Source organism: Solanum verrucosum, unplaced genomic scaffold, assembly GCF_900185275.1.
Source record: "Solanum verrucosum unplaced genomic scaffold, falcon-dt-bn FXZP01000053.1, whole genome shotgun sequence".
NCBI classification, from domain to species: domain Eukaryota; kingdom Viridiplantae; phylum Streptophyta; class Magnoliopsida; order Solanales; family Solanaceae; genus Solanum; species Solanum verrucosum.
Genome location: NW_026020152.1, coordinates 333,125 through 357,679, shown reverse-complemented (window position 1 = coordinate 357,679; position 24,555 = coordinate 333,125). Strand labels below are relative to the sequence as shown.

Below are 24,555 nucleotides of genomic sequence, written 5' to 3'. Positions count from 1 at the left end.
TTTTCGTCATGAGCTAACTTTTGTATTTTGTAGACATGATATTTCCAATATAAGGGGCTTATAATGTATCTCCATATAAAGGTCTTTTAAAACACCCCTCAATCCCAGTAAGGGATACAAATACCTTTCATAATATGTCTCACAGTTTCCATTAAAATGGAAATGTGGGACTTGACTGATTGAAATCTCTTTGATCAGCGGAAAAAACTTTTATTTCTAGTAGTATGTAAAATTATGTGAATTTGGAACTTTCTAATAAAATGTAATTACAAACATTTATTTATAAATAAATAACCAAGTTATTTGATTGATTCATTATATTTCGATACCTTATTTATGAATTATGATTTACTCATTTAAAAAATTTAATTTACGCATTCAAATAAAATTTTAATTTCAAATCAATCTGATTTCAAATCACAGTAAAAAGTAATAGCTAGCCAAAAGGGCCTAAAAAGATACCATTGTTGAGAACTTCAAATCAAATTGGGGCATATTTGCTCAAAATAAGAGTACATGCCCACTCCTCAGTGCTCTACACCTCAACTTGCTTAAAAATCTAAAGTTTGGGTTAGACTTGACAGCCACCAATCAAATTCTAGAGATAACATAAAGATATTAGTAAAAGTATTATCGATAAAAGACTGTGATGGAATAAATATGATTCTTTATTTTTAATCGGAGTTTTGAATTCTTACTTGGTATGGATAAACATTTGTTATAGAGTGTTACCCACTTAAACGAGTCACACACGACTAGAATTGAAATTAGTCGAGGCTCCAATACGAATATTAAAAAGGTTATTCGCACGATTGCCCCCATTTTGGGGTGGTTTTAAATTTTTGACTCTTAAGTTGGTGATCTTTATTTTTTGTCCTTTAAGTAATAAAAAAAACTGACTTAAAATACCCCTAGCATAAAAAAAATTTAAAACAAATTCTACAAGGAAAATAAATAAATATTTGTATCATAATATAACACATGTTCTGCGTTACAAGGTATACCAAATTATGCCCGCTTAATTCCTACAGAACCGAATAAGGCAAAAATTCTTTTAACTTAGGTCTTCCCATCAAACTAGATACTACACAACTTATATGGAAAAAAAAATTCTAAAACTTATGTCTCCTTTGATTTAATATGTAATTTGATACAAATTAAATACCACCCCAAAATAGGGGCAAAAACATGATATTAAAAGGTTAGTTGGTGAGAAACCAAAAATAATAATACTAAGTAGTATTGACTTGTCCTTTATTATTTTTTTTGCCCTAAACACCAAAACATATTTACTTATATATTAATTATAGAGAGACAAGGGACACAAGCAGAAGAAATAACAAAAGCAGTTTGCAGTATTACCAAAAATGCAATATTCACAAGGTTTAAAGTGATATTTATCTTAGAATAAATCATTTCAGAATAAGTTATTATTCCACTATGTATATGAAATAACGTATTTCGTCACTAAAGTATAAATTGTAGGAGAAATAATCTAAGAATTACTACATAATATCTCCAACTAAACACACGATAAAATAACTTTGCATTTTATCTTGAAATTATTATACCTTATACATCACATATCACATCAAACGAAATAATATAAGAAATATAGATACAATGTTGTAATATTAGGAAACCCCGTGACCCCACAAAGCTATTTATTACCCTAAGAATAAAAAGACAGAAAAAAGAAGAACCAAAACCATAACTACACTATCAATATCCTACTATACATAGGCTTTTATAAAAAAAAAGCACACACATGACTAGTTTTTGAGATTAAAATATTAGATTTTTGAAACTATAGTTTATAATATTATAATGGGAAGAGGTAAGGTAGAATTGAAGAGAATAGAAAACAAGATAAACAGGCAAGTTACTTTTGCTAAGAGAAGAAATGGATTACTCAAAAAAGCTTATGAGCTTTCTATTTTGTGTGAAGCTGAAGTTGCTCTTATCATTTTCTCTAATCGTGGCAAGCTCTATGAATTTTGCAGTACCTCAAGGTAACATTTATATGTTTTTAATGTCGATCGATATCGCTCCATTTAAGCTTCACGTTTATGTTTTATAGATTTTTGAAAAATTGTATATGTTTAACCACGAAATTTAATCTTAAAATATCTTAAATTTCACTTCCACTCACAAAACTTTAAATTAGTTCCAAATATTACAACTTTGAGTTTCGATTGCAAAATCTATGGTCAAATGGATGTTTATGTGCATTATGATTTTGTTATTTTTTAAAAAAAAAATTGTTGTTGATTTTTATTTGTTTTTGAGTATTGATGTTATAGATCTGAGTGAGAATAGAGTTTTTAGTACATTTATTAAGGGTGAATAATCAAATTTTCATTTGATTAGATCTAGGTTTTCTTGTACATTAAAATTGTTAAAACAAAGTTCATTTTATGATCTAACTTTTGTTATGATTTGATGTTCCACCTTCATTTTTTCTTCTTTTTATTTTAAACAAATAAATTTAAAATATTCTCACTTTATACGTTCTTCAAGTACAGACACATGAAACAAAAAGAAGTTTTATAATATGAATTGAATTAAAGCTGCCTGAATTCTTATCTTAGTTTTTGAAAACAACAAAAAACTTTGAAAAAGAATTTGATTTGATTATATATGGCAACAAATAACACTAACTTTATATCAAGTCGGAATTGACAATATGAATCCTCAACTTTTCATTTAAGTTCAATTCATATAGAAAATTTTGTATTGCGGATTGGAGTAATTTTTGCAGTTGATCATTTTTGTTTGAATAATCACTCAATTAATAGTTATTATCCAAGAAAATTATATTGAAATCAAGAAATAATGTTAATTTTTCATATAACAATCCTCTAAATTGAATGACCATCTAAATCGTCTTTTTCTTAAAGTTAAGGACTTGCCTTTCATCTAATATTGACACTAATGTTCTTGAACTGACAAATTTGTCATTTACTCTTCATTTTCAGCATACTCCTTCAATTTCAATTTATGTTACTCGAGTATTCTAACTTATAATAACTAACAATTTTAAAAAACATAATCAAGATCAAATAACATAGTAGAAATAATATTGGTTTATGCAACCTCTAGGCATTAATAATATAGTTTTTTTTACACTATCAAGTTATTTATTAGATAATTATAATAAATAACGTTGAGACTTATAACTAATTATCTGTTCTGATACCATATTAAAGTAGAAAGAAGGCAACCGTGGACTAAAGTACTTATAAGGCAATATGTAATAGAGAAAACCAAGCATGCATATAAGCATTATGCTCTACCTATGGTCCTAGTTAAGAGTTAGATAAAGTACCTATATATATATATATTATGGTTGTGCATTAGTTTTCCTTTGTAGTTTTATTATTTGGGTTTTATAACTTGTAAGGTGATTAGATATGACATGATATATTACTGATTCTAGATTTTAAAAAAAAACACATGGAAGTACATAGTTCTAATTATTATCAATATCATTATTATTATCTCTTTGTTTATTGTATTATTACTGTTGTTTCTTTTACTTGGGTTGTTTGTACTATTTTTACTTCATGAACTTTCTTGTCTATCGTATTTTCACCATAGTTTTTACTCTTGTATTGGCTAAACCTAGTTTTGAAATCACTTTTCATAAGTTGAGAGAGTCTATCGAAAACAACCTCTAGATTACCTCTCACAAGGTAGGTATAAGGTTTACGTACACCCCATCCTCCTCAAACCCCACTTATGAGATCACACTGATATGTTACTATTATTATTGTACTTGTAACATGATTAAAAAAACTAGTAATAATTACATATCTTGTCAAAGAGTAAATAAAGTATGATCCTTTAATAAGTTGAAGATTCCTCTAAATCAAATTGTCACTTTTGTGCAACTTGTCTTTTTTTCCTAGTATGTCTGATACACTGGAGAGATACCATAGATGCAGCTATGGTGACCTTGAAACTGGCCAGTCTTCAATGGATTCACAGGTTCCTTCATCTTCCTCAGAATCGCAATTTACTTCGTACTTAAATGATAAATTTAACTTATATACTCTGACAGTATCAATGTAATTTAACTTTTTATAACAGGTTATCTGTCTTATTTTCTTCGTAAATAATTAATTAGATGATATTGATAACTAATGTCAAGCACTCTATATTCATTCTAACTTATTAGTGTTATTATGGAATAGAATAACTACCAAGAGTATATGAAGCTGAAAGCAAGAGTTGAAGTGCTACAACAGTCTCAAAGGTGATTCATTATTTGTTTGAAAGGCACTTTTACTTGTCCCATTTTGATTAACGGTCCATTTTTACTTCGTGGGGTTTCATCTAAACACCTGAACCGGTTTAGAACTAGTATTTTGAACATGCATGGACATGTTCAATCATGCGTTTGTTTGAACAAGTTCAGGATGTTTAGATAAAATCCCGTGAAATAAATTAAAGGACGGCTTGTCAATATGTTATTTGCTTCAATATATTATTCTTCTACCCTAATTCTTAATAACATTGGATTTACTTATTCTTAATCTTTAAGGCATATACTTGGAGAGGACTTAAGTCAATTAAACACAAAAGATTTGGAACAGCTTGAGCGTCAGCTGGATTCATCTTTGAGGCAAATAAGATCAAGAAGGGTATGTTCTATGCACCTTAAAGCTTATAATTTATTTGTCAATTTTAGGCTTTCAGATCATAAGTCTTTGCTCCTAATGTCCGATGACAATTCAGTGGTGGAATTAGAAATTTATGCAAAGACAATTCAAGCAATATTATATTATAGAATGTCAGATTTGAAATTTGAACTTGAGACGTTAAACCCTCTTTGCAAGTACACTAATATCTTACCTTGTGTCAACGGAGTTCAACAATTTATATATAAACAAACATTCATGCTTTTGCCCTATTTGGTGCAATAAATATAATTTTATGAAAGGTATGTTGGGAAAATGATAAATTCTACCTATGAATAATATCCATGTTAAATAGTAATAAAAAGAGAGTGACATCGATATCAAATCTTTTAATGGGATAAACATAATATCCAAATGGAGTAATATACTAACAATTATTATAACTTGATAGTGTCAAAAAACTATTAAATCTTAAAATACTTTCTTTTATTTCACACAACTCATTATAATATTACTCACTCTATTTTCTCACGAACTAAAAATAATCCGTGGATTACTCTCTCTATGCTCTGGTGTATTTGAATTGAACAAACAAAGCTCCTATTTATAGGAGTTAATGCTTCAACAACTTGCAAATTACATGTGAAAACATGTAATGGCCTCTTGCAATTTGTTATGGCAACTTGTTGCCAACTACTTTCTTTATTGATCCCACAAATCGTCCCCTTAATATTAATTTTTCTTTTTTATTTTAACTCGAGTTCAACCTTTGAAAATTTTTAATTCTTAGAGGCTTTGTAAAGGTATCTGCAAGTTGATCATGAGATTTTACATACTTGAATTCTATTTTCTTTTTGACAATGCATTCTTTGATGAAAGTACCTTATGTTTATATTGCTTTGATCATGATACATTTAATTCTTGACAAGTGTTTGAGCGAGTTTTTGTTGTTAACACAACTTGATATGGCTTCAATTTGTGGCAAAATAAACTTACTCAATAATCTTCTCAATCAAATAGCATGACACACGTATATTACTATTCTACTTCACAAGTTGAGAGAGTAACAATGAATTGTTCCATTGAACTCCAAGAAATAACTTAATCATCCAAAAAACCACAAAATAGATGCCTTCCACTAGGCTAAGAATAATTTTTTTCTAAGATAGAAAAATACTTCTTCTTGTTTCTAGATACTTCTACTATCAAGAAGTATTTCAGTTGTCTCAAGTTTTTAAATGAAACTTAGTATGTAAGAAAGACTTGATAAAAGAGATTCCTACAAAATCATTTTTGTAATGATAATGTTATTGACATTTACAACAAGGACAATAGTTCCACCCACAAATTGCGTGCAGAAGATTGAATGATCATATTTGTCTTCTTTTTAGTCCAAACTCCTGAATTACGTACCTTGCTAAATTTTTCAAACTAAGCACGAGGACTTTGTTTCAAGCCATACAAGAACTACTTCAAGTGACAAACTTTTTCATACTCCCCCTGAGCAACAACATCAGGTGGTTGTTTCTTATTAACCTCTCCGTAGAGACCGCCATGAAGGAATGCATTTTTAATGTTTAACTGATGCAAAGGAGAATTCTCATAAACAACTAGAGAAATGAACGAGCAAACAGTAGTGAGTTTGACAACCGGGAAGAAGATGTTTGAGTAATATTCCATCCCTTAAGTCTAAGCATATTCATTGGCAACAAGTCTAGCCTTAAGTCTTGTCACAGGACCTTCTAAAACAACTTTGACCACGAAGACCCACTTCTTTCTTTCCACTAGGGAGAAATTTTACTATGTGTGGTTATCCTCTAACACATGTATTTCCTCAAGCATTGCTTCAAACCATTTAGAATGATCAAAGCCTCCTTAACATTTTTGGGTACAGACATAGAGTCTAGAGATGCAATCAAAGATCTAGATGCATGAGATAACTGATCATAGGAAACAATAGGAAGGTCAAGATTTTTTGAAACTGAAAATATTTTTTTCGAAACTGAAGGAAGATCAAAATTTCCGAGTGCATGTATCATTGTAACTTGTGTATTATTCAATAGGTAAATATGTGTAAATACAGTAACATTACAAGCTAACTAAGGAACGACTTGAAGAGGAAATTCTAAAGATCTGATATTTATCTATATCTTTGTACACTATCAAGAACATACATATACATTTATTTTGTAACAAGATCTTACCTTTTCCTACCTTCTCTCTTTTACAACTTATATGCTAATTATAAATAATTAAATAATAATTTTATAAAAGGGTAAATAGTTGCTTGCATGATTTGCTAAAGAAATTTTTAATCAACTCCTTGAACATGTTTCAGACACAAAACATGCTTGATCAACTTTCTGATCTTCAACAAAAGGTATGTATTTGTATAATCCCCTAAGTTGACAATTAAATGAATTGCTCATGTGACATTGTATGTGTTCTTTTTGCTTTTTCTATAGGAACAATCTCTTCTTGAAATCAACAGATCCTTGAAGACAAAGGTACAGATCCAGAAAGCACTCATTTTGGTTGATCTAAATTTTGGGAAAATATCTTTTCTATGAAGTAAGTTTTTTTAAAATGAGAAAAATGACTTTGCCAGTAAAAGTAGGAAAACAAGTTCCACAAGTGACGACATTTCACATTGATGGTATCCTTCTGATCCTTCAACACACCTCATCTTCACTCCACCTTTGTAGTCCCCATCCCATCCCCACCACCCCACACCCCTACCCATCATCACCACCTCTTATAGTATTTGCTTAGATTATGTAAAAATGTTTTAAGAATAATATTTTTTTGTTTATGTACATAATATAAGAAAACAAGTAAAAACCTACTTATTTTTTCTAAAAAATATTTTCCAAGAACATTTTTCATGGAAAATATTTTTTTTTTATACCGAACACACCCTTAATCTTTGTTTTATGGTATCTGACTCATTTGTTCTCCATTTCGGATTTTGAGATTCATATGTGGTTTTCTTTGATGTCATATGTTTATATGTATTTTAAATATTTTAAATTGTCAATTGTTATAACTTATCGTACTTTTTACATAGTTTTCTAGATTCGATTGACAGTTATTAATTTCTTTATGAAATGCTTATGATAGTTGGAAGAAAACTCTGTAGCCCACCAAGCACATTGGCATACTACTGGAGAGCAAAATATACAATTCAGACAACAACCTGCTCAGTCAGAGGGGTTCTTTCAGCCTTTACAATACAATACTAATATAGTGCCAAACAGGTAATTTATAATTTTATGTTTTTTTTCCTTTAAATAGCACATTTTTTGCAACATTTTAAATTGAACCATTGAATTGAGTCGCTGAGAGGCGAATTCAGAATCTAAAGTAATAGATACATTCAAATTAATTTCTTTGTATATTAATCGAAGTGAGTCATGTCGTAAGTCTAGAGATGAATTCAGAATCTAAAGTAATAGATACGTTCAAATTAATTTCTTTGTGTGTTTATTGAAGTGAGTCATGATATTGTTAGTCTAGAGGCGAATTCAGAATCTAAAGTAATAACTAATAGATACATTCAAATTAATTTCTTTGTGTATATTGAAGTGAGTCGTGTTGTAAGTCTAGAGGCAAATTCAGAATCTAAAGTAATAGATACATTCAAATTAGTATCTTTCTTTGTGTATTTATCGAAGTGAGCCATGTAAGTTCTAGAGGCGAATTCAGAATCTAAAGCAATAGATACTTTCAAATCATTTTTTTTGTGTGCATTTATTGAAGTGAGTCATGTTGTAAGTCTAGAGACGAATTCAGAACCTAAAGTGATACATACATTCAAAAAAAATTCTTTGTGTATTTATAAAGTGAGTCATGTTGGAAGTCCAGAGGAAAATTCAAAATCTAAAGTATATAATAGATACATTCAAATAAAAAAAAAATTGTATATTTATTGAAGTGAGTCATGTGTTAAGTTTAGAGGCGAATTCAGAACTTGAAGTATTAGATACATTCAAAATAATTTATTTGTGTATTTATTGAAGTGATGAGCCATCTTGTAAGTTGTAGAGGCGAATTCAGAATCTGAAGTTCACGTAGTAACAGGTACAATCTGGCTCCATTGGATAATATAGAACCATCAACTCAGAATGCTACTGGAATTTTGCCTGGATGGATGCTTTGAATGGGAAACAAGTTCTCTTACCTTTTACAAGCAATTAAGTTGATGAAAGTTTGAGATTGGAAAGAACCAATAAATGTTATTTCTTTCATACATACAAGTTGAGTTTTTAGTGTTTCAAAAGACTAATTAGCTTGCATGTTTAGTAAATTATTGAGTATGCAAAACCATAATGATATATATGTCATGTAATAAGTCAAACATACATTTTCTATTTTGGACCATTTCTCGACTTGTGCGTGACATACTAATCTTCTCTGTATCGTTTCAATTTTATCTGATCTCACCAAACGGATCGGACTACATTATCTATTTTACTTCTTGTTTTAGTACTTAAATTCTTATGGAATTAATGCTAGTAGATGCACTTACTAACCTTATTGTGACCATAGTTTATAACTTGAGCCTCTACTACATTATTGTTGATGCAACAACCAAAAAATTCAAAGGTCATTGTTAATTGACCATATATGGTTGTTTACCCTTAAATCAGTACGGTTGAATTTATATATGTGGTTCTAGGATATAAAGATTGAGATAACCACAATAAGAAGATAGTTTTGTGCTTATTTTTCTTTTATAATAATTCATCTAAGTGATTATATATTGTTTCAACGTAAAAGAACGAACTAGATCATAGGGGGGAAAAAACGTTGTGGTGTACTGATGGATCATAACTGTTTTATTCTTAATCAGAGATTTCAAGTTCGAGTTCTAGTATGGGCAAAATGTTGTTTGGAGCGCCACTCTTAGGGCTTCAATATGGACTCCAGACACCAAATGAGAAAAAAGAAGAAGAAAGAACTAGACTTTGTCAAGAAACTAAAAGAAAGAATTAGATCAACATGAGTTGTGGTGAGTGGTGAAACTACTTCATTCTTAATTAAAGGTCTCGAGTTCAATCCCTGAATATGGAGAAAATCTTGTTTGGACTTAGAAATATCAATAGAAAAAAAGAAAAAAAAAAGAACTAAGACTTTGTCAAGAGAGAATATGAAAATATAATAATGATGTTCATAGCCCTGGAAAAGTTAAAGGCACAAATTAAAGATGTATAAAGAGTAGATATTTGAGTGAGCTAACTAGAGTTAACATATTGTACTAAAACTTGTGTAATAACTGTTAGGGTTCATAGTATATCCAACATGTATTAAAGGAAATAGTTGTGTAGCCAATCAATACTAGACAACAAATCCTTAAACACATAACATTAGTTATATATTGTGGTTATCATTGTCACCTCCCATATCATGTCTTATATCCTTTTATTATCATGTACTTGCTTTTTCAGACAACCTCTCATTTTCTTTCTTAACCTAATATTCCTCTCCATTTTCATGTCACTCTTTGTTCACTAATTTATTATTTTATGTAACTTGCTAATGACAAGGATGGACTTATCTCTAATAGATTAATAATTAGGTCATTTACGCATAATAAGTTAGCTTGTTTTAGTAACCTTGCGATAATTACTAGCTCATCTAGGGAGAATATATATTTTAGCTAACTCATGTGTAACTCATTAACATATTTATATACACTTAAAAACCTTTTTATTAAGTGTTATTCATTTAATTTCTAATATTTAGATTGCTTATAATAATTAGAGGTGATAAAATGAGTGTTTTTTTTTTTAAGCAGGGTGTCAAGTCAAACATGAATAAGTACTGAGTGGTAGTTTGTTCTTTTACATTTCACAAAAATGGGTTTTTGTTCACTTTTTGTTGTAATATAAAAGAAGGTGGTACCAAGGGTTAATTCCTTTGTGTGAGGTAAACAACAAGTTCAGGGTTTCTATTTTTAGGTAAATTATTAAAAATTAAAGAAGAGTTGGTTTAATTTGGTGAAGAAAGCTCAAGAAATCTATGTGTTTTGTGATGCTGAAGTTCCTTTGATTATTTTCTCACACAATGCTGAAGTTTCTTTTTAATCTGTCTAATGACTTACTTTTCTGTGTAGTCATCGGTATAAAAAAAAATGGCACATTTCTATGTTAAGTAGTAATTTAACTTTAAAATATATATTTTACCCTTAATGAAATGATTTATAGTCACACAAATATTTATCACTTAGTTTAGATCACATGTTTCACAAGTCTTTCTTTCTTAAACTTTGTGTTGAGTCAAACTAACTCAAATAAAATGGGACGGAGGGAGTAGTTAGTCTTTGAAAAATGACATATTTTCATATTTAGTACTCTCCGTTTAAAAAAGAATGACCTAGTTTGACTTGACACGAAGTTTAAGAAAATAAAGAAGATTTTTCAATCTTGTAATCTTGAATTAAAGCTATGTCAAAAGTACTAAAATGCTCTTTAATCTTGTGGCGTTAAACATGCATGTCACATGGAAAATTGAAATTATAGTATTGTCAAAAAAGGAAAGGTTTCATTGTATTTTAAACAAGCGAAAAAGAAAAGTAGATCATTCTTTTTTATACGAAGGGAGTAACTATTTCACTTAACTGTTTATTTTACTCTTAATGAGATACTACAATCACATATTTTAATAGTCTTTCTTTCTTAAATTTCATTCTAAACAACATCGAATAAATTTGAACGGAGAGAGTATCTTCTGTTTTTCCCTAAGAAATTGTTTCTTGTAGGGTTTATTCTACTTGCTCATTTATACAGTATTTATTTATTTGTTTTGCTATATAGACTTGCTTGTCTTAGTAGTTCTAGCTTCTAGATATGCATGATGAGTAGTGACTTTTCCTGTTAGATTTTTTTAAAATTTATGTATAACTTTGTTTCATATTACTTGATTTATGTTGATTTGACACAATTAATCTTTAACAAAGCTTTTATTAAGAGTGTATTTACTAAGTTAATTTTATTAATTTGAAACGCTAAATTTGATTACATTACTATTACTATCATTACTAGAAAATATGGAATTAGTTTAGAAATTTGTCGAAAATCCCCAACTAATTCATTGCTAAATAGCCCCTAGTTAATTGAATTATATTTGGGTAATTTATAGCTAATCTGTAGCTAAATAAGAGTAGCATGATATTTTTGTTTGTTAGCTATGGAAATTTATGGTCGCTATTTTCTTTCTTCTTTCTGATTTTGCATATTATTACTACTTAATACATTTCCAAGATAAATGTACAGCTACTTAGGGATAGCTATGAAACCTAGCCACAATATAACAGTTTAATTACATTCCCAACAAATCTTCCTTTTTCTTTTGGGTTAAAGGCAAAGAATTTATTATTTATACTCACTCCATTCATGCTCATGAAGTATATGTTTTACTATACTATGCATATTAATTGATATATAATTTCAAAGAAATGATTCAGAGAATTATGTTTATCTTGATATGCTAAAGTGAATAAGTAAAAATCAAAATATGTTTTTTTCTTCAAAATTTGAATTTTAAGTATCCAATTGAAACACTTTATTAGGAGGTGTTAAATTGAAATAAGACCTAGTTCAAGTGTCTAAAGGGAATAATATCCTAACAAGTTTATGGGGTTGCCTCTTCACTTGAACCGAGGGTAGTTTATCTACCTCCACGAAACAGTGATAAGGTCTGTGTACATTCTACCTTACCCAAACTCCACTTGTGAAGTTTCATTGAGTATGATGTTGACTGTGTATCAAGCCAAAAAATAATGAACATGTATCCTCTTTTTTTCTGTAAGGCAGAAAGAAGATGTAAGTTTCAAAAGCTATGAAATACAATAATAACAACAGAAAAAACATTGATTCAGAATACCTTCTGGGTAAATAAAGAGTGTATACTAGTCTAAAATCATCTTAGAAAACAAACTCCGGCAACCATTTCGCGAATAAGGTATCCATCTTGGAGGTCAGAAGGAAGAAATAGAGTACTTGTAAGCTATACAATCTCCGCTACAAAGTTCAGTAGGAGGACTGGAGTAATTACAAAATCTGTCATTTCTACTACAAAGACGCAAATCGTTGCACCCAGGTACCTTGCAAAAGCACCCTACAAAGACGCTCTGCACCGTGTGCATATGCAGGCTGGGAGAGCTGCATCAACAACTTCAAAAACTTATCTTTCTGCCTTCAATAAGAAATTGCAGCATAATTAAGTTAGTACAAGGCATAATAACTTCTGTAAACACTCTTAACAAAGTAGATAATTACTTCTTCATTCAATGTCTGGCATGCCCAACAGTGGATAACTGGTGTCAGCAGATCCAAGAAGGGGAATATACTCCGATCCTCTTACATGAACACTAAAACAAGCTGCAGAACAATCAGTTGCATAAGAGATACGCCTCGAGTTTTTTCCAGATTCAGTTACTAGTAACTAACTATTTCCACTTCGTCCACAACTAAATACAGATATTGACTGCACAAGCTCAAACTAAAACAATAAATTAAACGCAAACATATTGTTTTAAAATAGGATGCTTTATGAAAGGTAAAATATCCACTAAAAGCTGCAGGAAACACCAGAATATCAAGTCTCCTTTACAGGTTCCAGATGGAATCTGCATACCCGACTACCTAGTGCAACAAAATAATTGAATATATTACTCAATTGTAATTAGTCAAAAGTGTCAAACATTGAATGAGAACTTAAATTACAGTTATTATACATGGAACACCAAGGTGAACCACACACGAGAATGATTTAAATTATTCGGTAGCCAGAGCACATGCAAATTTTGGATAACGATTTATTTCCTGTGCATCCAATTAAAAGCTTTTGAATATATTACTGATAAGAAAAAACTTATGAATATACACAGTTTGAAATGAACAAACCCCTGAGACTGAAAACAAAAAGATTACTGCCTGACAGAATTGCTTAAAAACAGTTGTGTTTACACTGTCCTAAAGCAGTATTTAAGTAGTTAGGTTAGAACTAAGGTACAAAGAGAAAGAAATTGGTCGTAGACAACAGCTGAAGACTATACCATTTTCTATCTTCATCACACTCTGGAGCATTGTTTCCATTTTCTGTTTCATGTCTGAACTGTCATCCATCTCCGGGGCAATAAGAGTAAGGTTCCTGTAAATTTCACGCACAAAACTGCAGATCTTCTCTGCAAAATCAAGTTCCCCTTCTGAAATTCGACCGATTGCTAACCTCATTAATTCTCCTGTCAAGTCCGCAAGCTAAAGTGGAAAAGTTAGCAATATGGCAATATTTCTTAGCATTGCTTAACTTGAAAAATACAAACAGATGAGACGCTTACCCCTAAGATATAGTCTAAGATGTTAATCTGCAAGGGTTCAACAGAAGGATCACTTAATGGGAGCAAGGTCGCATTCATCTCATCAAGAGTTAATAGAGTCCCTGTCTTGCAGAAATTACAAAGTGTTGCAGCTTCAACATATTCTTGAACCTACAAGTTGGAAGAGCACAGAAGCCAAGTCAAATTAGGATATTTCTAAGTCTTTAGAAGCAAAATAAGACCAACTGACCCACCCCAGGAGAATATGCTCGTCTTAGCTTCCAGAAATCAGTCCCTTGCAGTTCCTTAACTAGCCGGGACAAATATTGATCAGTCACAGCTGCCAGATCTTTTACTGCTTTATCCAGAACTTCCTCTTTGTTCTGCTTGCTCATTCTGTTAGTGAAGAAGGGAAGAACAAAAAACTAAGATAATCTTTCACCTTACATAAAATTCAACAAAGTGGAGCAGATGAAGATAAATAGCTATCCAACATTTGACATGTTTTGACTGCATAGGTTAAATAAGCACAAATAGAAACTGTGCTGGTACTGGCATACTACATACACATTGAGACACAAGCATCAGTTTCAAACATGTTGTTCATGTGGAAAACTGCCTTGAAGATGATAAGATTTCAAGCCATACATTAGCAAGAATGTGCGAGAAAAATGATTTACAGCAGCAATGCATAGATCCAGGACCCAGGTATACTGAAGACCACATACAACCATCTGCACAGCGCATATATGATACAACAAGAAGCATAAAAGAGAAAAATAGAGCATCACCAGCTCCACAAGAAAATTCATGGGCAGCGACAGATTTGATACCTGTGCACTTGAAAAATGACCTTCTTGCTGTTCATAGTAATATCACGGCTGGCTTTCACCACCCTTTCTCGCTTATCATTCTGCATCATACACAAACAGAATTCATATATCACAATTCCATGTGAATTTTGATTCTTCTATACTCAAAAGTGACTTTTCTCCATCATCAATTTGTTTAAAGCTATAAGCAGCTAACATAAGAACTTATTCAGAAACTAGCAAGAATAATTTGTGTAAGTGTTCTATGCCATCAATCCTCACTCAAGAACTTTCTCTTTTCAAACTAGAACTTGAATTTGAAACAGAGATTTATCTCTTCAAGCATGAACATACTCAGACATGTTTTTTTTGAAACTGGTAACAACTAACATGTATATATATAAATATGTATTAGATATGCACCATCACAGTGCTATCTACAATTACAAAAACCCAACCATGCTTAGGACTACAGCTTCACAAGGAACCTATCATATCAACTAGTGACTCAATCTCCTCTACATAGCAAAAATGAAACAAAAGAATACATATCATCTTGACTTTCTGCACATACTCAGACATGTATTCTCTAGTTTTGACAAGAGAGTCATCTGGATATGTATAACTGCAAAATCAGCGGTAGGTACATAGAAAATACATTCATCTTTTCACAAATAAACTTCCTTCTCTCTAAAATTATCAAAAGTAAATAATCTTCCTTTTTTCTGGTTTTTGATAGGTGAACAGAGCCATCCATTCAATAAAGCACAAATTTTTGCATTGCTATATGATGTTTAGATTGGGAAAATATTTGACTCTCAAAATAAGTGGCACAAGCTGAAAACATGATAGTAAGTTCGTTCAAATGTTCGCCATCCAAACCATATGATCTTAATTTGACTACAGAATTTCCAGTTCACTTCTCTCCTGCTTAGCTGAATACCAATACCATTTGGTTGTAGTAAACAACAGAAGTTCTACAAACATACTTTTACATTTTCCTGCATTAAGTTTGCAAGAACGTTGTGGCTGGTGAAACTAGACCTGGAAACTTGACCACATGAAAGCCACATTTTACATATCAAGTTGTAAAACTATGGGATTTGGGGAAAACTATAGGTAACCAGTTGTATTCTTAACATCAAAAACATGTTAAGAGGGTTCTTTTACAGTTTCAAAAGGTAAAAAGGACTCCTATTAAAAAAAAACCATGCATTTAAACATTGCCAAACAAATCTATCAAGTCTCTTGCTTCCCCCGACATGTTCTGTTTACACCAAAAGTAAAAAAGACTAATTTTCTTAATGGTATTGCTTGTCTTCAAAATGTCTGGGCATATTGTCCACCAGATACAAGTTGGGATGATCTGCCACCAATCCTCCGCAACATTTCTTTTCCACACATTCTTCCGGTAGCTTAGCAACTCCTTAGTAGAACTGAACAAAAACCAATTTCTACCCAAAATACACAAGAACAGGTACCACCCTCTGGTCATGTTCTAGGTCGACGAATTCTTCAAATTCTAGCCTACTTCAGTGACATTTTCAAAAATAATCACAACTAAGAGTGTATTCGGCATGAAGGGAAACATTTTCCAATGAAAAATGACTTCCCTGATGAAAGCAGCAGGGAAAATAAGTTCCGACATTCCACATTGGTTGTTTCCTCCCCACCCTCCAACACACCTCATCTTCACCTCTCCCCATAGCCCTTATCCCCACCATCCCACACCCCTACCTCCACCTCCCATGGTAAACATTTTCCTTCATACCGAAGACAAACCCTAAATTACTACCTTTTATACTCCTAAAACACACCAATTCAATCACCCAAATTTAAGGAAAACGCAAATAAATAGCTTTAAATCACGACACAGACATATACAAGTGAATCAAGAAAACAAAAAGGAAGAAACTTAACCAGGTTATTGAGGTAATCAGCATATTTAGAGAAGCCATCTTTCATTGATAATTCAGTGTCAGTTTCAGTACTCATTGTTCTCGCCTTCTTCATTGCGCTTTGCCAAGTTGTTCCCACCACTATTCAACAAAAAATGAACCAAAAATTCAAACTTTATTATTCCTTGAGAAGAGAGAATTAGGGTTTATTGTTGGAAGTGAGAACTTACAGTGACGAATGCGCTGGGGTTTTGGTGCCATAACTATGAAAGATAACTTGGAGGCGTACAACAACATGTGTCCTTCAGCGTAAAAAAAGAGAAAATGTTTGCCATCTTTTAATTAGTTTCTTTTTTACGAGTATTGAAAATACTTTTTAAACTCGTAGAATTATTAACTTTGTTTTCGAATTATCGGTAGTTTTAAAAATATTTTTTACTTTGACTAACTTTAGATTGATGACATAACAAGAAATCTCAAATTTTTGTAGAAGCATGAAATTTTTAATAAAAAGTTGAGAAAAGTATTGAAGACAATCCTAAATTTATTGAGAATTTAGGGGTGTATTTTCATTCTTGTTGCAAGATCGAGTGTGTATTTAAGTTTAATCAGTCAAATAAAAGGATATTTTTAAGGCTGTTAACAGTTTAGAATGAAATTAATAATTCATGTCGAAGTTGGAGGTGAGAGAAATATTGAAAACACCCTTAAACTTGACGCAAATTATTAGTTTTATCTTTAAACTATTCATAGCCTTAAAAGCACCTTTCTAATTGTCTAACGAAACTTAAATACACCCCCGATATATCTCAGATCAGTCACATAACATAACAAATGGTTTCAAACTCTTATACGAGCATGATAAAAAGCCGAGAAAAGTGTTGAAAACACCTCTAAACTTGATGAGAATTTACGAGTGTATATCACTCATGTTGCAAGACCGGGGATATATTTAAGTTCAATTTAATCAAGCAAAGGAGTGTTTTTAAGATTATCAATAATCTACACCAACACTAGGAATGTTTTCAATATTCTTTTCTTCTACCATTTTGATAATATTTTCATAGACTTTTAATTCAAATAAAGCATATCAAAAATCAAATATGTAAATGCAAAAATTTGAGTCTTAAATTTTGACACGCAAAAAAGCGCCTAACTACTGCCAGTGTGGCGCCAGCAGGACCGTCGATCTTTTTAAATCCAAACTATATATAAATGCTCTGCGAAAAATTTCCCACAGAAAATACCCACAGAATCTGCAGTCTCAGAAAAGCCAGCGAAAATGGTGAAGCTAGTGGTGGCGACGACGGTGGATCCGGCATCAAATTGTCCGGCGAAGGAGCTGTTAGCTATGCCAGGTTGGCAACCCGGGACCACCTTGGATCAATGTATCAGAAGTTTCAGTAATGGCGATGTCAGGCTATTGGAGCATGACAAAGGCATTGTTGAAGAAGATGATTTGGATCAACGTTGGGAGAATGCTACTGGTCAGACGGTCGATGAGGTTATCTTCCTTAGTAAACACACTGCTGTGTCTAACCGCCCCGCTCTCACCATTCACCCCATTGGTATGTAGCATAATAGAGGTTGATTCAGAATTTAAATTCTATGAGCTCAATTTTAAGGTTATTAGCATTTGAACTTGTTATATTTTAAAATTTATGGGTTCAGACCTATTAATTGTTTGCAATTTTGCTATAAAGCTGCATCTGCCTCTGTGTAATTGTAAATCTCTTGTCTCATTTTATATGAGGGTGTTGGATTATATATACTGTGTTGAAAATTAATTGTGCTGATGAATATATTACTACTATAATGTGTGACCTAGCTTTCAATAAAGTTGGTGGGAACAACATAGTTCAAATTACAGTAGAGGCAAAAAAAGGCTAGGTGACTCCATTTGTCTAAGTTTGGTGAATAGAGTTGTCCTCTATATGTGCTGATAGGATGCAGAAGCTACATAACTGGATTAGTCTAAGTGCGACATACCAAGCAAAACACCACCTTTTTAAGAAATGAAGGAAAATACTCCCTCTGTTTCAATTTGTTTGTGTGGTTTCGACTTGGCATGGGGTTTAAAAAAGTAAAGAAGACTTTTGAATCTTGTCATCTTAAACTAAAGATATGTACAAGGTATCAAAATGTCCTTTAATCTTGTGGTCTAAAGAGTTGCCACAAAGGGTAAGAGACATTCTTTTTTTTAAACGGACTAAAAAGGAAAGTAGGAGAAATAAATTGAAACGGAAGGAGTATAGTTAATGGTGTCAATCATTTTGAACATCACCAAAATGAAGAGAGTGGTATATAAGTTTTGTAGGGATGGAGTATTATATTACTGAAAAGCAATATTATAGAACTAGTATATTTAAATGTATTTGAATTCTTAGAAGTTGTAAAAACTGATTAGGATAATATCATTATTTGAATGGTTATCAAACATGACGAAGCTTCCTAACATGGAAAGAATGTTTATAAATTGGTAGAGAGTATGGTAAAATTTGATGTATGGAACTTAGATATTTGCAGCACCTTAATGAGGTCCTAATTATGTTCAATGTTTGTTAGGGGTGCCACATTTGAAAGAGGGGGATGTTCCACCACAAGGAGGGAAGCCAGGGTGGGCGGCTCCACCAAATCCAAGGATGGGGCCATGGATGATTCTTTTGAATAAAATTGCTGAATCTCATAATCTCATTCCCGAATTTGAAGTATGGCTCTTTTCTATACCAGTTCTATGATCAAACTTCATGGCTCTTAAAAAAATTATTCTTCTGCTAGATAATCCTGGCAATTTTCACCAAATAACTTCTTTCTTTTGTTTTCCATTTTGCCTCTACTTGACATGTAATATGGAGTGAATACTAATACTATTGTTTCCTTGCTGGTATAGATCACCTTTGAAGCTACTCATCATGGACCCGTGACAACTAAGCCAACAATGTTTATCGAGATAGGTAAGCTTCATGAAGTACTATTTATTGGTTTACTTTTAGTTCCTCCTTAAAATTGGAGTTCACCCCATAAAAAAAAATAGTTCAATGTGCTCTATTTCATGTCTTATGCATTCATGTTATATAGCACTTATTAAGTGGAATTAAAGCTCCATAATTTCCAAGAGGTCCACAAAATTCTGCATTTGTCAGATAAACAGGCCATAAATGGAACAGAAGGGAGATCTAGAAGTTTACTATACCAATTGCAGCAGAGTTACATATGATTCAAGTAAAATCTAAAATTGGGTAGAAGAAAATGGTACCAGCACTGATTAGTGATTACGTATTAGCTTATTTTTCTTTCCCCTTCTATAATTTTAATATGAAAGAAGATCATAGTGTTCAAATAGAGAGGAAGAAACACAAGATTAAGAACAGGAAGTTTTCACAGAGAGAAATGTAAGGATGAGGGAACAAGGTAAATCTTCCTAAATGCTAAGCAAGCAGAGGTGTCCAATTGGGTTGTAAGTCAGTTATAAAGCAGATAACTAAGCCATTGCCTTGGTTCACATTGAACTCTTTTCTGTAGTGTAGACACTCTTTTTTCTCTTTCTGGGGTATTCCTTGGCTTTTCTAACATAATAATAACCAAATTATGCAAGACTCAATTTGATAGTTGAAGGAGATAGGTTCACAAGACTTCTACAGTTCTACTTAGGCAAGCACCAGATTGCTTCATTTTTTTTGTGTGTCCATTTTATTGCTTCTAGGATAGTATCCCTTTTATATACTTAGGCTGATATAGACTAACTCTGTTTTTAGATTTCTCTCTGTTCATCTCTACCCTTTTTTCTTTGTTTTTTTCCTTTTTATAGTGATTTGGAGTGGGATGCCATTAATTTTGTGCACAATTAGAATGCTGAGTCTATATAGTTATTGTGTCCCCTTTTTCTCTACTAGTTATCTCTTTTCTCTGCTTCAACAATAGCACAAGTTTTACTCCATCACTTACTTCATCAGCTATGTGGTTTGTGAAACTAATTACTTGCTTGATCTAGGTAGCACTGAGGAGTACTGGAGGAGGCCAGATGCTGCTCAAGTTGTTGCTCTGGTGAGTTTTGCTTTGTTATTGGCTGCTTTACTGGTCAAGGATGTTTCTATCTTGGAAGTCTTATATTTGCAACTTTAGTTGGTCTGCGAAGGACTTTCTTTGGTTTATTTAGTTCTCTTATGGTATCCGTCTGGTCTATCCAAAAACATCAACGCTTATGTATTTTGATTTTCTCTAACACATACATGTTGTACTCACAGTTAGTCTGGGAAGGACTTGGACTTGGAGGAGGTCCTCCTGTTGGAAACTGGAGCAGGTATCATTTACATCTGCAAGTTTTTCCCCTATATCCCTCAAACATCCTAGGCTCTTCTTTTGACTGAGCATTCTCTTCTCTCTGACGAAGTAAATTGTTAGAATTGAGTGTGTGTATCGACAACGTCCTAATCCTTACCCCACCTCCCAAGCAAAGAAAAGAAACTGAGTACAGCAAAGGTGAAGTTTTGGGGACACATTTATATTGCAAACCCACATTCTTCCTTATGTTACTTTTACTATTGCTAGCATTGATTTCAGAGGCAGAGCTCCCTTATTTTATTTTTTCAGTTCTCATATCTGGATTCATAATTTTTTATTGTTCTTTCCTTGCAACTTATTAGTCTTCTGTTCCCATCAACATGCGACCCACAGGTTTGCCTTCTGGGTCAAGCTCGTCGCACCGGGATTGCCTAGTGCGGGTTACCTCTCCTGTGTGGTTTGCGAGTTATTGCATAGGAGCGGGGATTTTACCCAGTGCACACCCAATAGGTAGCGGCTGCGGGTTTTCCTTGTCATAAAAAAAAATATATCTATTAGCGACCTGCTCATTTCATTCCAGTTACTTGCAAAATATGTCATAATCAAATATCGACCTGAGCCAATGCGCACCGGCGTCCTACTTAAGTTTTTTTTCTGGAATTTAGAGCCTCATCTTCAGAGTATCCGTTTACTCTTTTCTTCTGAAGCTTCTCTCATGTAAAATGAAGCAAGAAGGAATTTTGGTTTCTTCAAGACCTTTTTTTTCATTCTCCCATAGCCTTCACAAGCTTTATGTAGTCGTGCTCTTCTTTATAACTTTGGAAGTTCTCAGCAAGAAGCCACATGTTGTTAATGAGGCTGCAACAGAGCAGAATATGATCTCCTATTTGGAGCATGAGAAAGCCTTTTTAAAGTATAAAATGGTCCAACGTGACCAGCATGATAATCAAGAGGCTAACCAACTTGCACTTCCTGGTTCTGGTTTTGATCGAGGAGTGAATTTGGTAAACCCAGACTCTGTTAATCTCTGTTCTGCCAGTCCTATGGTTTTGTTGTCCACAATTTTTGCACCTTATAAATTAACTCTTTGAGATTAGCTAGACAGACTGTAGTTTGAATGAATGGTTATCTTATCTAGCTGTTAATTTTATTTGTTTGTAAACGATGTCTTCTGTATTATTCTTAATTGACAAGTCATTTCGTTGCCGTCCAGTACGTCTGCAAATAACAAAGTCCTTCTAGGGATTGGTGGAGGACATTATGTGCCACGCCATACAGATGTGATAAAGTAAGTAATTTGGTTACTAAATTGTTTATTACCTCTATATCTTTGATTAAAAGGATTTGTTTTCTGTATCTTCTTACTTTGCTTTTAAAGTTATCTATTGAGCAGATTATAAAATGGTTGATTTGTTTCAGCTGCTCTTTTAGAACCTAATGACTCTTTAGCTTTGTTTACACCAACTGCATGAAGTAATCCAATGTTGCTACATTATGAAACAGAAGCTATATTCCAGCATAAGTTTGGTTTAATTTGTTTTCGTTCGCTCACAGGAAGGACGGTTGTTGGGTGGGCCAACTCCTCTCTGGTTACTCCTTACCGATGGAAGATCCTGGTCCATCAAAAGGTAAAGTAAATGCACAAGATATTGCTGGAACTTGGAAACACTCAATTAGAGCAGCATATGATGCTACTAAAGCAGGTTTTCCTGGTGGAGAAATTCTGGCACATCTTGATCAGAAGTAAGTTCATTTGCAACAAAAAAAAAAGATATTTTTTTTTTTATATTTGGTTCTACACTATGAAAGAAATAAAAGAAAGATACCAATTCCCAACCAGCACTAGTATCACTTGAACTTTCACTGAATCTACCTCTTCCACTCTGGAGCGTAAGGACCACTTTTTAGAGCCAGGGTGAACCGACTAGATAGGAATTTTAAGACTGAAAATATGTTGCATCAAAGGGTGACCATCTTAGTAAGCTTAAATTTTCCAAGTGATCGATCTTCATTCTTTTATTGAACGACCATCTATTTGAGCATATTGTTACAGAGTAATAATCATATGATAGAAAATGAAAATATGATCTTAAAATGGAAGAAGCTGCAGTTTTCCAGAATCGGAGTGCACATTTACATACGCTATTTATTTTCAATGTTAGGTAGACTTCATTCTTCTCAACACGTTGAATATTTAAATCTATTTTTTCTTTGTCGTAATCTTGAAGTTAAAAAAAAGACTGAGCTTTTCTAATGACTTGTTATCTGGAAAGAACAATAAAATCTTTGTCTAGAGTCCTTTTTCAGGATCATAATGACTCCCCTCCATCCAATAATGGTGCATCGGGGACACTTTGCCCAACGCCCAAGCTCTTTTTCTAGCTTCTCCATAACTCTGTTGCGATTGATCTCCTCTCACCAACACTTCAAACAATTCCATTGATGACACAGTTGCCAGGAACTTGCTTTTATCACTTAGCTAGTCACTTAAATCTTAAACCCTCTTTAATTATTATATATCCACACTATTAGCCCTACGTTAGGGTTCTGTAAAATATTTCTGGCAGAAACTTTTCAGCTGTCAAGAGAAAAGAAACTATGACAAGATTACCACTCCTGACCAGTCATTAGTCTCCCCATCATGTTTACTACTGAAGTACAACAATTTTCTTCCGACTGTTGAGTACAAAACAATCAAAACGAGTAGCTAGGATATAATGAGCGTTGCAGGCTTCAGAGATGAATAGAGATACATTGTTGCCTTCCAACCTCTGATAAAGCCGTAAGTTCTAATTAGCATGTCATTAGAAGCTAGTATAAGATCAAGAACACCTGACGGTTAGTGTGGAGTAAACACTTCTCACAAAACATCACTACATTGTTTATCTCAGTAACATTTTAATTGTTAACGTCCTCTTTTTCCTTTTTCGTTTACTTAGAATAACACGATTTTGTTATACTTGAATATCGTTGCAGGAGTTTCAAGAGCTGGCAGAAGAACGCGATCATTGAATTCCTAGGTGCACAGAACATTAAAATTGGCAAGCCAGGTGACTTCCGCTGATTCTGAACATTTTAAGCAAGTTACTTATTACTGGTGAAGTTGTTAAAGGTCAACAACTTCCATACGTTTTTTGTGATTAGATGTAATTGTAGAGTAGGTTGAAGCAATATCGATTTCAAAAGATATTCAACATATGTTATATATACCTAAAAAGTAATTTTAATTTTATATATTTAGTGTAATTTTCTGTCAAAGAAAATTCAGATGAACCCCTTGTCCCGATCTATCTAGTACTTTCATGCATTGTGTTTTACATTGACAACGACAATAATCTTGAAGTCATAAATTAGATGATGTAATCTACATTTTTACGTACTGATAACAATGTTTCTCCATTTAATCCTTACTTAGTATACATATTTGTTTTCTTCATTTAAGCTCACCTCATGTTATCGTCTAGATTAGTTGAATCAGTGAAAGCTAGAGACAGAGAAAGTTAAAAATATATATTTTTAACAAAATTAATCTACACGCATTTATGTGAATTTAAACAAATTTTCTATCTTTTGTTTGTCCCTAAAATAAGCATAAGCAACAC

General features: G+C 32.5%; 4 protein-coding genes across 5 annotated transcripts in view; 2 read left to right on the top strand and 2 right to left on the bottom strand.

The window, feature by feature from the left end:
• LOC125828141 (uncharacterized) overlaps positions 1-2,001 on the bottom strand; it is a 192,665-nt gene extending 190,664 nt beyond the window's left edge. The window contains exon 1 of the mRNA XM_049507454.1: positions 1,991-2,001. The gene's annotated coding sequence lies outside the window, so the exon portion shown is untranslated. The remainder of the gene's footprint in view (positions 1-1,990) is intronic.
• LOC125828174 (MADS-box protein 04g005320) lies at positions 1,688-9,061 on the top strand. Of its 2 annotated transcripts, none has more exons than XM_049507496.1 (8): positions 1,688-2,012; positions 3,912-3,990; positions 4,197-4,258; positions 4,547-4,646; positions 6,982-7,023; positions 7,109-7,150; positions 7,764-7,900; positions 8,724-9,061. In XM_049507496.1, the coding sequence occupies exons 1-8, from the start codon at positions 1,828-1,830 to the stop codon at positions 8,800-8,802; spliced, it is 726 nt and encodes a 241-aa protein (XP_049363453.1). In that variant the 5' UTR covers positions 1,688-1,827; the 3' UTR covers positions 8,803-9,061. The 2 variants fall into 2 exon arrangements, with proteins under 2 accessions (XP_049363453.1, XP_049363451.1); XM_049507494.1 differs by having other exon boundaries at positions 1,823-2,012; positions 8,718-8,997.
• Positions 9,062-12,467: 3,406 nt separating this feature from the next.
• LOC125828092 (uncharacterized) lies at positions 12,468-17,026 on the bottom strand. The gene is made up of 8 exons (XM_049507398.1): positions 16,903-17,026; positions 16,695-16,813; positions 14,796-14,875; positions 14,217-14,358; positions 13,984-14,133; positions 13,702-13,903; positions 12,923-13,024; positions 12,468-12,839 (listed from the first exon to the last, which is right to left on the bottom strand). The coding sequence occupies exons 1-7, from the start codon at positions 16,967-16,969 to the stop codon at positions 12,927-12,929; spliced, it is 858 nt and encodes a 285-aa protein (XP_049363355.1). The 5' UTR covers positions 16,970-17,026; the 3' UTR covers positions 12,468-12,839; positions 12,923-12,926.
• Positions 17,027-17,885: 859 nt separating this feature from the next.
• On the top strand, positions 17,886-24,339 carry LOC125828207 (D-aminoacyl-tRNA deacylase-like). Its single transcript, XM_049507526.1, has 8 exons — positions 17,886-18,240; positions 19,238-19,380; positions 19,563-19,626; positions 20,664-20,716; positions 20,917-20,972; positions 22,167-22,241; positions 22,508-22,696; positions 23,930-24,339. Exons 1-8 carry the CDS (start codon positions 17,955-17,957, stop codon positions 24,015-24,017), a joined length of 954 nt encoding a protein of 317 aa, XP_049363483.1. The 5' UTR covers positions 17,886-17,954; the 3' UTR covers positions 24,018-24,339.
• Positions 24,340-24,555: the final 216 nt, after the last annotated feature.

Excerpts from the sequence above, each read along its gene's own strand:
- LOC125828092 (XM_049507398.1), bottom strand. The coding sequence starts at position 16,969 with ATGTTGTTGTACGCCTCCAAGTTATCTTTCATAGTTATGGCACCAAAA. Across the intron at positions 14,134-14,216 it reads GACGAGCATATTCTCCTGGG|GTTCAAGAATATGTTGAAGC; the intron begins GTGGGTCAGTTG and ends TCCAACTTGTAG. Across the intron at positions 13,025-13,701 it reads TGTGATGAAGATAGAAAATG|CTTGTTTTAGTGTTCATGTA; the intron begins GTATAGTCTTCA and ends ATTGTTCTGCAG.
- LOC125828207 (XM_049507526.1), top strand. The coding sequence starts at position 17,955 with ATGGTGAAGCTAGTGGTGGCGACGACGGTGGATCCGGCATCAAATTGT. Across the intron at positions 18,241-19,237 it reads TCTCACCATTCACCCCATTG|GGGTGCCACATTTGAAAGAG; the intron begins GTATGTAGCATA and ends AATGTTTGTTAG. Across the intron at positions 19,627-20,663 it reads AACAATGTTTATCGAGATAG|GTAGCACTGAGGAGTACTGG; the intron begins GTAAGCTTCATG and ends TGCTTGATCTAG.
- LOC125828174 (XM_049507494.1), top strand. The coding sequence starts at position 1,828 with ATGGGAAGAGGTAAGGTAGAATTGAAGAGAATAGAAAACAAGATAAAC. Across the intron at positions 3,991-4,196 it reads AGTCTTCAATGGATTCACAG|AATAACTACCAAGAGTATAT; the intron begins GTTCCTTCATCT and ends ATTATGGAATAG. Across the intron at positions 7,151-7,763 it reads ACAGATCCTTGAAGACAAAG|TTGGAAGAAAACTCTGTAGC; the intron begins GTACAGATCCAG and ends TGCTTATGATAG.